Below are 13,398 nucleotides of genomic sequence, written 5' to 3'. Positions count from 1 at the left end.
ATAATATACATATATATAATGTATTATTTTTTTAATATATACATATATATTATTAATATGTACATATATATTATAGTATATTAATAATATACTATATTTTAAAAATTTGATCTGATGACATTTTTCTGGCGACATATTTCAATTCAGCGAAATCATATTTCGCTGAATTCGAATATGTTTAAAACAGTTGTTCCCTTTTTTGTAAAAATTATTCTAAATTTGTAATAGTGTAATGTACAAAAATATAGTCGAATTCTTATTCGTACACACATATTTTAATAACAAGGAAAATTGGTTTATACGTATGTTTTACTTAAAAACCATAACATTCTTTGAAAATTAAAAGATCCTGCGTTTTATACTATAACACCATTTAATTGACATATCATGTATAGTTCATCATTGTTGAACTACAAACAATTTGATAATAGTAATAGAAACTATTGGTCACCGTTCGGATTAAATGTTATTCCTGAATATCTGCCTATATTCAATAGTTAGAACCTTTGATTCGCATGATGTAATTCGTAGTTGCAATCAATTCTGCGATTTACCATAAACTGAAACGTCCGCGAAACTGGAAACTATCTAAATTTCTGTGAACAGATGTTACTTGCGGTTAAACTTTATTATCATAATATCAATAACATCTGTTACATGAATAATCCTCTTCAATGCCTTATTATCACGTCATACCATAACGCATGCAGAGAATGATAAAATTGTCGTATTACATTTACGCACGCGTACATGATATTAAATGAGCAAATATATATATTTATAAATATGAACTTATTCATTAATACGTGTAAATTAAATAAATTTCTCAGTAATAATACATCTATATACATATATGCAATATATATAATATATAATATATAAAACATATATATATAACGCATACACACTATTTATCGAATATGCAGCTTGTAATGATGTTCCGTTTGTAAACGAAAAAATGGAATATATCGTGAGGCTCAGATGTGTGTTGCAGACATTCTACGTTTCCTTTTTCGGACATTAGCGTTTGTACGTAGATAAATCGATCCAGGACTTTCGCTAAAAAGCTTGAAGAATGTGGTGCAAGACAAGACTTTTCTTCAACAGTCGAACAATTTTTCAGGCATCTTTTTATCTCACGATACGGATAGGTACTTTGAAGTTTGTCTTGTTAAAGAAAAAAAGCTTTGACAAAGAAATATAATGTAGCAAATGAAATCAAGATGCAGAAATAAGACGAAATATAACAACAGACGGAATTGCGTCACATAAAGCACAAAAAAAGAAAATGAATGTACAAAATGGGAAAAGTTTTATTTCATCACGTACGATATTAAAGTAAAGTACTCTTAATCAATAGTGAATGCGATAATGAGATTGTAAACGAAATTACACAAGGGATTTACAATTCATATTTTAAAAATAAATAAAAGAAGAAAGAGATAGAAAAAATATATGCTATACCGAAATAACCATATAACATATATCGTATTGATTTACAAATTTGATTAACCGATGTGACGCAATCTCATATTACAAATATATTATTTATGGATCTACTTTACTAAACTCTGATTAATTTTTTTCATTTATACTCTCTCTCCCCCTCTCCATCCTCTTATATTCTTTATTAAATGTTTTTTCTTTTTATGATACAAATTCTATTATAATATGATACAAATACTTGTCTTACTTATAAATGCAATTTCAATTATTTTTACTTTAAATTTATATTTTTCTTTTGTTTTTCTCTCGATTTTTTATATACTTGTCTATCACTTTGACGAATCACCGTTTCAAGCAGATCGCGAGTGTAGAAAAACAAATAGAGTGAACGTGAAAACATTAATCGAATAGCTTTTCCCAAATGTACGTTTAGTGTCGCGTAAAGATCTTTTTTTAATTATACTAATTGTGAAAATTGTGTAAAAAAGCAGTCATTTTTGTGACATCATATAGTGACTTAATACAAATACTAAAATTTAGGCATAAATTACATGTATATGTTTCATAAAATTATATAATATTGTTAATTATTAATAATTTATTTATTATTATAATTTAGTGTTTATTATTATTTATATTTAAATCTTAAAATTTTTTGGTGATATTATTGCGTTATATAATTCTCAATGAAATATATATGCGTAATAATGTATAAGTCTTTGTCACAAATCTTTTTCATCTAAATTTTTTTTTATATGAAGTAAGCTTTAATGAAGTTCCCTAAGTCAAATAATTAATAGACTTGTTGTAAAACATACAGTGTGTCTGAGTTTTTGGTCTTCTAGAGATCCTTTCAAGATAACGATAAAGCACTATTAAAGATAACCCCAAGCCATGAATACAAGCTAGAAATGAAAAATGGACCGGTGGACACTTTATAAACTTCTAACCGCGGCACAATAGCTTTGAACGCTTACGAAGATTTTCAATGTGCTCGTAGAAAAGCGGTGAAAACTCCCATTCTTTGCGGTTTTGTGTAAGATTCCATCAATATTCTTCTTAGATAACTTCTTTAGAGATGTAGCAAGCATAGTTATGCACAATTATTTAAAAATCTGGATCAACTACATAAATACTTATGCATTTTTTCGTTTTTTTAACTTTTTTATGTTGCCAAATCCATAACAATCATATATAATATATACGTATAGTACTCTATCGATAAATATCAAAAAATTTTAGTCGTAATAAATATTCTTCCAAATTCTTTCATAAATCTATTTATCAATTCCTAATTATATAATTACATAATTTATATTATATATCTATAACATATGTATGTTCTATGAATTATATTATTTTTTACCCTTCGTACAATAATTTAATAATCCATTCTTAATTTTTCATAAAATCATTTGTTTCGATCAAACTAATACCAATTAATCACAAGGAAAGCGGAGATAACGAACGTCGCAGAATACCTGCGTTAGTCGTAGCACTAATTAAAAACGAGCTTTATTCGAGCACCGTTCGTTCTAGATAACGATTAAATCCGTCCCATTGTTTCTGAAAACTGCGCAGCCAGCTCTTCAGTACTTCTCATTCCCGAAAAATGGGCTACCTTGCCAATTTTTGGTTTTATGATTGAATCGTTTCCATTACGTCATTCGCGAACAAGAGATCGGGATATAGGAGATAAAAGAAAAAATAAAATATGAGATATAAAAATTTGCAAATTTAATTATTGTTATATATATTTTTTTTTCAAAAATTAAAAGAATTGTGATCGTTAAAAATTATCAGAAGAATTGCTTCTGAAACGTTATTTGTTTCTGGAATTTATTAATTTACAAATTTACAAATTTACAACAGCTTATATTATAATGTATATAGCAAGCATAAGACAAGTAATATTGTCTTTTAGAATAAATAATTTGAGGATATATATTTACAACGAAGTTAATGATCTTTGTAACATACCAAATTGATGAATAACAGATTTTGTAATAAAATCCTATTATACTGTCGGTTCACCTAAATGTCCGCACAATCCTATGTTCCCCATATTTCCGGTAATTATCGTTAATTATAATATAATTACAAGGCTACGATAATGCACGATTTAGCTTGTAGTAAGTCGTGATACCAATTAATCCTATCCAACAGTACATGACATCAGGCTGCACTCACGCATACGAGTTATCTGTTTCGCAGTGTGAGAGCAATAATAATTTTGCGAGTCGCACCTGCCAATGGCCAATTTACCATTGTACAATCTAAATGATCGTACATGCACGCAACATGACTTGAAATACCAGTCTCGACTTTCGATAGTATTTGTTCCGTAAATTAACTCGATCTAATAGATTGCCACGAATTGCAGATAATCAATGCCCGATAATGCCTGCACTTCTAGTTGAATATATTTGAATAAATATACAAAGACCACACTGTTAATTAAACTATGTCCGTTCATATAATTATTAACGGTTTACTATATTCGAAAGAGTGAGAAAAACGATCTTTTTTTTATAAATTTAAAATTTTTTATGATTATTTTAATAGAAAAAATTAAACATTTAATAGAAGTAATTAAACAATGTTGAAATAATAAGTTAGTTTTACGTTGCACAAAATAACGATATTGAAAAATATCTGAAATTCGCGACGTAGTAGAAACAGACTTCGAATGCGACCGTGGTCGATCAGTTTTACATCAGTTCTACTTTAAGTGACGCATACATTTACATCGGCATACCGTTGTAGAAATGCGGAAGTGTGAGAAGACGTCTACTTGCTTTTTCGTCGTAGACCATCTTAGGATATACGTCAGTAGTAGTTTTCCAATCTAGGTCAACATGGTGCTTTTTTTCTGAGTTTAAGCTTCATAGTAATTCCATTCATTCATAGTTCAGTCAATCATGTTACAGTTAGGAGATATGACATTCCGGATATCCGTGACCAACCATGGTGCAAAACAAAGAGAGATTCAAAAGCGGATTTTCGTACCTTTCTATAAAAAGTTTTCATAATATCGTTATAACATTTTACTCATAATATTAACTTTTTGACACAATGTTTCATTACGGTTACAATATTTATTGAGTATTAAAACCGATATGTGATTGTGACCATACAAAGCAGATTCAATATTACAATTTTTATAGTTACATTATAATTTATTACATCAAAAATGTTAATAATAAATTACTTTATATGTATAATAAAATAGAAGATATATTTCTTATATATTATAAATTATGATACAAAATGTTTCTCATTAATTTAGACATATCTATTTCTAATATTTAATTGATAGAATCATTTAACGTTATTAATTAATTTTGTTTCAGAAAATGGACGGCAATAGAGATGGTGTAGTGACGCTATCCGAGTTTTTGGAAGCTTGTCGAGCAGATCCGGATATCTCAACCAGCATGGCTGCTCTAGACACTGCCTTCTGACACTCACCGCGTCCGCGATACATACCATGGACTTGAAGGGATCATTCGATTAGGAAATAAATCGCTCAATGTTGTACCTTAACTCCTTGGACCAGAGAGGAAAAAATTCTTCAAAATGTGTCCCGTTGTCCTGGAGCGACTGATATGCGATTTTTCAGAATTGATTGTTTTAAGAGACGACATTGCGTCACTTTGCGCATTAGCTCAACAAAATCTACTCAGCGAAATTTCTAGATATGCAAGAAAAGATTATTATGAAAAAGAGTAAAAGAAGAGTATATATAAGCGGAGTGTTTCAACTCGAAATTTGTGACTTAGACGTACCAAAAAATTACAAAAATGATTGTTTTGTGATAGAAACGAAACCTAAGCGAATATTTGATTGATGTGCTGCCTCCCTCTTCCCTGAAATAGGATGTTTATAGGATTAGATATCAGAATCTGCAAGTAAGAAAATATATGCAGGAGCAGATTGGAAGCAAGTAACAAGCATGTTAGAACGATAAAATAATTTTGGTATTTTGCTTGAAACATGTTTAGAAAATGATGATATCATAGGCAAACAGTATGATATCTGTTACGAGAAGAATGTAACGGGTCCTCCAATAGTTTTCAAGTGTCGATAAAGTGGTAACGATTTCATAAAGCTTTTAGCACTAGTGAATATGAAGTGGTTAACGAATAAATGAGAACTAGAAGCGGATCTTTGTATCGAATGGAGATTGCAATTAAATTGTAAGCGAAAGATTAGTAATGTATTTTTAAAATTTATGCACGACGTTACTCGCACTATTTTATTCTATTTTTAATTTAATTTTTAACTACAAAAATTTTTAATTAAAAATTTTGATTGATATTAGCCTTCATATATATTTTTTATAGTCAAATGTTTACGTAAAAATATTAAATAATATACTAACTGTCAACACATTTTACTTAACTATACGTAAAATTATACTGAACTTTTACATAAATGTTAAAAAATATTCTTATATAAAAATTATATGTTCGTTGAAATGCATCTTATTGTTAAACAAAGGACGCAATGATTAAAAGTGATTGAAAGTTGTGTTTTATGTTTGAGTTATACCAGTGTGCTGAGGCAATAAAAATGCAGCAGCATATGTATTCAGTTGCATTTTCAAACTGCAATGTATTGTACATTCAATGAATGTGCTGTAACCTTCGTACAATTTTTAATAGCGACGTGCGAGTTTCGCGTGCAAATAGAAAACTATAACAAAAAAACACAAAGTTAAATACAAGGATGAGCGTTAACTCATGAACATACAAAGTTTATCATGAATCCCGTTGTACAGCTGGATATGTCAAGCGGGATTTGTTGTTTCTAGTGCGTAAGCATGTAGATGGTAAGCGATATCAAAATATTTATTTTTGTGACAAGTAAGCGTATTATCGTTGTAAGAGTCTAGGTTGTAAAGACTGTGTGCTGCTAAAGAGAGAGAAGTGAATTGGATTAATTGAGGACAAAAAGGATTAATTGAGGACAAAAAGTAGAAGAAATATTCGAAGACGTAGAAGAGAGTCTCTCTCTACCGATCCGGCATTAGAATGATTCATTGCCGAATATACGCGAAAAATATACGTTTTATTATAATTAACCAATACGAGTCGTGGAGACTGGACCAAGGCTTCCGCGATGAGCGAAGGAGATTTACTTGAACGAAGTATATTTAATCATTTTCTATCACTGCCTACTTCTGGATAACTATAAATAAATAAGGAGGAATATGGACGGAGTAAGATGAACGAAACAAGAATCCCCGATGCATCGAGACCAGCAAGTCTGATCGAAATCATCGACATTAGATTGAGAAGCAACAAATGAAGCTTATATTTATTTAGATATATACGAGTTTCAAGTATCCTTTCGTTATGTGTGTTTCTTGTAAAATACTCGAGATAACGAATCGCGAACCGATTTTTTGATATTTCTCCGATTTAGAAAATAATGTGTGATTGCGGCGACTAACTTCTTCAACAGCAAAGCTGACACAACTCCAATTCACGCAGTGTATCAATATGTCGAACGTGGAGAGAAGAAGGATGCGAATTAAGTCAGTAAAGAAATGATACAAATGACAGAAAAAAAAACAGATCGCGCACGATGAGAATTTCAGGTGTAAAGATTTCTTCGATTTTTAGCAGCGCCTATCTATATATAGAGCATAAGACTTATATATAAATTGAGATAAACATCGAATGTTGTCTCATATCACTCGATCACTACCGCATGTCTTTGAAGTTACGTAAATAAGTGTATAAAAGACAGAAACGGGGTAACTGTGTCGTTTAGATACTTTCGAATTTGGTCGGATATTAGTTTTAGATGCGAGAAGGGAAGGAAACAAAGTACTCTTATCCCACGGAAATAAGCTAAATCTAAATATGTTATGAGCTTTTTTATGCGATGCCATTAGTTTTAGAATAATGTTATTGTTTTTTAAGAATTAGCGAGACTAGACTGACGATAACTGGAATATTATTAAGTTCGCAGGGTGTAAAAAGAAATCACACAAAATAGTAATTTTTTAACAAGACGGAGATGTAGCACTTATTTAAGGTGTGAGTTTCATTACATAACGTCACTCCGCTTAATCCATCTCAACATTCGCGCATACTTTCTCTCTTTATTTATGCTTATTATATACTTCTTCTAAAAATAAAATTCAGTAGACACTTCTCTATAGCTTTGATACTTCTTGTATGCTATCATCATTTTATCTCTATTGTGCGCGCTGCCGAACTGCATATTACCTTCTTTCGCAAACATCGAGTTATCTACAGGAAATTTCATAAAATTTTAGTAACGTAAGTTCGATCATCTTATCAATGTAACATGAAAAAGTTTTAATTTAAATTTTATCACAAGTTATTTTATGGGAACAATGAGAAAATGAAATTAACAATAATTTAATGTGTAACATACTCTTTATATTATCTTAAATCAACGATTGCCATTGGTTATATTTTGTATTACGAACAAAAGAAAGTAATATAGTGCTAAATAATTTCAAACCGTATTAGTTTGTCCTTAACTTCGTAGTTACTATGCTAAACTATAAACTATAACCGTACGACTTTGTTTAGTGCGATATCAATAGTTTTATATTATTGGACAATAAAAAGTTTTATTATAACGCGATCAGAGACAAAAGAGTATACAATAGTAATATTGACATATTATTGGTATTAAAGACATGTCATATTAGAGTAACACTTCCTAATTTTTCTCAGGATGTACTTGAATTGGTTGCTGAAAGTAATTCCATTATTATATTTTAAATACATAATTGGCAACTGCTTAAAAATATATAGGAATGAGAATTATTTATGTTCAATCTAGTTATTAAAAATATAAAATTATTATTGATTCTTAACATAATTTAGAATAGGATATCGTGATGGACACTTCTAAGGTTTCTAGATTATTATTGCTAACTTATATATGTGATTTACATAAATCATACACACATACGCATTTTTTCTTCATTTAATCGAGCTGATAAAAGAACGCACATAGCGTTTCCGATTTGTTAATTAAAAAAGCAATTACTTTTATTATAACTTCTATTACGTTCTCTCTCATGATATATATATATATATATATATATATATATATACATATACATACATACATACATACACGAGACACACGTGATGTGGATAAAAAATTTGCACGCTAAATTTTTTCTGTTAACGTAGCAACATTGTAGATTTCTACGGTGGCGTGACGTGTAGTAATATAATAGGAAGTTTAATGAATATATTCAATACAATTTTGTTACTAACGATTGTACATGCAGTTTTTTATATCAATGCAATTTTGAGAATATTTTTTTGCACCGTTGAATGCAGTATATGTTTTGACAAAACATATACTGCATTCGACGATACAAAAAAAGATACGTATTATGAAATTATTCGGAATGGATTCCGATTCTAATTATTCAATTATTTTCTAGGTTTCTGTTGTGTTTTCAGAGAAAACGGAATAATTCCGATCGGAATCTATTTTGATTTGTTCTATGATAGGTGTCTTGATGATGAACCAGAAATTCATGAAATGTTATAGACAGTCTGACTATTAATTTCTGGCAAATTATTCCCAAATTTGATTCTCTGTTCTAAACATCACGCTGTATTCCGATGGTACAAAAAAACTATTCCCTCAATTATTGACATAAAAACTGCATGCGCAATCATTAGTGACCAAAATTATTATACTAAATATGTATTAGACTATCTACTACAAGCCACCATATAAACCTGTAGTGTTGCTACATTAACAAAAAAAAAATCAGTGAACAAACTTTTTGTCCACATTACGTACAAATAACACAAGTTATATTAATATATTGTTTTACGGCAATAAATAGGAATTAACACATAAGCTCCCTTTGTCATCTTTTTTTTTAACAGAGATATATTTTGGAAAATAATATTAAATCAATATTTATCCATTATTATCCTTATATAAATCACATATAAATTTTCATATGACGAATTGCGTCCAATAAATTAAATTTGAGAAAAATCTCTCAGCAAGTTTCTCTGATCGCTAAAAAATTACTTCTTCGTGTATTGTTGATGCATGTCTGATATATTATTTAATGTACAAAAATTCGAAAAATGAGATAAACAAACAATCAATGTGTGTATGTAAAAATGACATTTGCACAAAATTAAACTATTTCTTGCAATTATCTATCACGGTTCAAAAGTTCTGCATAACTTAACGCGACTATGTACGTAATTGGCAGACTTTTGGTTGCATTGCTCTTAAAATTTATATCATATACGATTTACAACAAGAATCGGAAAAAATAAGAGTAAAGCATCTTTTTGATCGACTCCATCACGTGGATACTATCTACATGTAGCTAGTTTAGCTACAAGGGTATAAAGCCCTTCGAGTACAACTATCTTGACTCTTTTAATGTAGAAATACTATACTCGAATAGAATTCAAAGATCTATCTATCAAAATCTATCTCTTCTCTGTAGATAGTTGAGTCTTAATTCATCGAAAGTATTTTCGGTGGTATCTATTTTAGACATTATAGCTGCTGGACAGAGAAAATACAATATGAATTGATTTGTGAAAGTGACGTAAAAATGACGGAAGGCCAAAACAAGGAACATCCGTTGTTCGCGAAACTGAGAGCTATATTTAAAAAGAATTATTAGGTAGCAAATGAAAGATTTATGGTCGGGTTGTACGCGTACTAGCTGACAGATGGTCCAATCATAGACTATATATTCGTAACGGGGAAAATAAACGAGAACTTAAAAAAATAGCGCCTAATTGTGTTATGCGAAGAATGAGAAATAGCGCGCGTACAGAAAGTTATGATTGTAAATAAAAGTAAATTAAAAATAAAGGCCAGAGACACATCTATGTAGTCATATAAAATTATAAAATTAAATTTTCAATTAAATTAATATTTGAATTATACACATATCTTTTAAATTTTTGTGTTGCTTGAAATAAAAGTGAAAAAAATTCTCAAGGTAATTACATTGACACAGAAAAGGAAATTATTGGATTTATCATGCATTGAGCTTTTGAAATAATCACTTAATTAAGTATTTTGAAATAGAATAATATATGTTCTAGAGATTATAAGATTATTATTTTTTTATCAGTCTGTTATATAGTTATTATATTGATTATCTGAAAGCATCCTTGTTTACTCGAAGTTATTGCACAATGAGCACTTATTTTACGACAAAGTATGTGTCATGGTAATGTGCTGCAGAAATGTATCACGCTGTTTTTCAAGCATCGTATATTGAACACAACAAAGTTACAAAGAAATTATTATATATGATGTTAAAATATGAAGGATTTTAAACAGATTATAAAAAGCAACAGGCAAGAGATATTCATATATTTTCAGTGTAAACCAAGTATGTGTATATACTTGTGGTAAGACTACGTATCTCATAGCTTTAATGGCTCGCCGATATCCAGGTGGAAGCAATCTTCTTTGGTAGCGTCATCGAAATTGCGAGTCACGATCAACGCGTGTTACGTCTCGTTGTTAAAAAAAAAACTGTATGGCCAATTTAATGTGTTCTGTTAACAAAGATGGTATGTTTCCACTAAGGAAGAGCATATAAAGGAATAATCGTTTGGATGTTGATTGTTAAATGTTAGGATAGATGGGTACAACGTTATATCCTTTCAATCAGAACTGCATGTTGAGTACTTGCATTTTGTCTCTATCTTCGGCTACATTGCGTCGTTATTTCATCGGATTTCAATCGTCGATACATGTCAATCACTGTTCGTTACGTAAAATGTTAATCATTATTCAATTAAACGTAGCTCTTCTTCATATACAAATTTCGAAAAAAACACAAGAACAACAATAACGTTAAAATGACGTTATAATGAATCATAAATAATTGAAAACTAGACCAGTTGAAAAAGTAAATAATTGAACTTTTCTTATTTTCACTAATATAGATTAATTTTATCTCAGTTATTTTAATTCTTCAAACTAAAAAAAGATAAAGAGTTAGTTAAACCGAGATTAAAATTAAACCATACATTAGTAGAAATGGGCATAATTTTTAGAACAAGAAAAAAAAATAAAAAGTAAGCTGACCCGAGATTAAAGTTAATCTACATTAGCGGAAACAGACATTAGTAATCATTTTGACGTCATTTTGATGTTATGATGACTTGTGTGTTTTATTCGGGAAAGCGTGAAATGTTTGATTTGCAGCAACGCAGTCACTGCCGTCGCTTTTCTGCAATGAAAATCAATTCTCGCTTTGAACATTTTTGGTATTGTCCTAAAAAGTCGTACAAGATTCATTTAAAAAACATTTGTTGTATTTGAAATGTTTTGTCTATTGTCTTTGAGGAAATTTACGTTCCGTATTATGTTTAATCATGTCTCTCTCGCAATTATTACAGATTATTTACTGTCCTATATCTTGGAAGTATGTATTTTATAAATAAAAATAAATAACCAACATGTATGCATGTTGTCATCTCTTTTACTATTTCAGAGTTATATCATTAAGTCTGTAATTCACGTTACTTTTTTCGCACTCAGCATCTTGGCTTTCTCTCTCTTCATCGCCCTATATATTTATTTCAAGTGCACAAATTTTGGAGATTTCAAACAACGTGAACAGATCCATTTTTCATCAGTTATTATTTCAATCATATAAGAGAAAGCTATTAAATAAAATTATGTACAATAACATCAGAATTATATCGAAATATTTTTATATGCTTTTATCAAAAAGTAGATTTAAAAAAAGAAATCCGAAAAGCAGTAATATTTACTATTGTAAAAATTCTGTGTAAAAATACATTTGTAACTTATATTTATAAAAATAATGTAAATTTTAAAATAAATATAGTTCTCTCTTTTATAAAAAAAATTTAAATTTAATATCATGCAATCCGTAAGCTTTTTCTTATTTTACTCATATTTGTTACTATTCATATAAACCGCGTTCAATATAATAAATCGTAAAAAAGTGTTGTAATTCTCAATCCTAATTGGCTGGAATAATAGGTAAGATCCAATCACACGATCGAACGCTGTTTGGCGCTGAAAGTTTCTATTCGCGTTAGTATTTAGAAATTTAAACACTTTGATGTCTTTTACAAGTAAATTATTCTATACTTGTATAAATCTTAAAAAAAATACTCATAATGAGATGATTGTAGCTTATTAAAAAGTTTTATGTGGAAAGCGTCTGATTCTTATTGCGAATTCTAATTATAATTAACATATTCTAATTACTCGTCCTTTAAATATTCTCATCGAAAAGTATCGACGCCGAGCGCCCTCTGTCGATCACTTGCGACATGTCATTATGAACATTGAACGCGCGATCGCGGTTCGAAATCAATCGCGAGTTTCATGCGTTAAAAGTGCACATGAGCGCGAATTTTCGTCGAAAGTGTCAATTAAAGTGATGGGTGATTATCGAAACATATTAATTAGTTCGCGAGCTCTCACGATCAACGCCGCTTCATCGATCATGTCATGACGTTGCCCCGTAATTCATAATCGCTGCAGTTACAGTGAGTACAGATTCCGAGGCACAGCCACGCGAAAATGATCCTTAAAACCAAAGCACAGATAATGCATAATGCATAAAACAAATCAAAGTCGTCAATCGCGAGCCCCCTTACGCTTCTACGAAAAAATCGAAGCTTGAGAAAACCCCTGGCGTAGTTTTCATTAGATGTGGCGTTTGTAACGTGTCCAATATTCAAATCATCGTGATTATGTCATACTCGTCCACCGCGTTTAATAAAAAATCCATTATTTGATCCTTGTATAACGAATATATACGTAATAATGCAAATGTGCGACAATTCCGTCAAGTAAATTCCATGTAACCGTAGCGTCACTGCTTGCATTGTAATATGTTATGTTGATAACACGACGACATGCGAGTTTCATTATCGACGTGACACATTGCATTCT

At 30.0% G+C, this 13,398-nt stretch overlaps 1 protein-coding gene across 1 annotated transcript in view; it reads left to right on the top strand.

The window, feature by feature from the left end:
- Positions 1-5,132, top strand: part of LOC108748268 (Kv channel-interacting protein 4-like) — a 33,676-nt gene extending 28,544 nt beyond the window's left edge. The window contains exon 6 of the mRNA XM_018486312.1: positions 4,800-5,132. Coding sequence (XP_018341814.1) covers positions 4,800-4,910 — 111 coding nt within the window. The 3' untranslated portion in view covers positions 4,911-5,132. The remainder of the gene's footprint in view (positions 1-4,799) is intronic.
- The last annotated feature ends 8,266 nt before the right edge of the window (positions 5,133-13,398 follow it).

This window comes from Trachymyrmex septentrionalis, unplaced genomic scaffold (assembly GCF_001594115.1).
Source record: "Trachymyrmex septentrionalis isolate Tsep2-gDNA-1 unplaced genomic scaffold, Tsep1.0 scaffold22, whole genome shotgun sequence".
NCBI classification, from domain to species: Eukaryota; Metazoa; Arthropoda; class Insecta; order Hymenoptera; family Formicidae; genus Trachymyrmex; species Trachymyrmex septentrionalis.
Note: the sequence above shows the minus strand (reverse complement) of the source record. Positions and strands in the feature narration are given on the sequence as shown.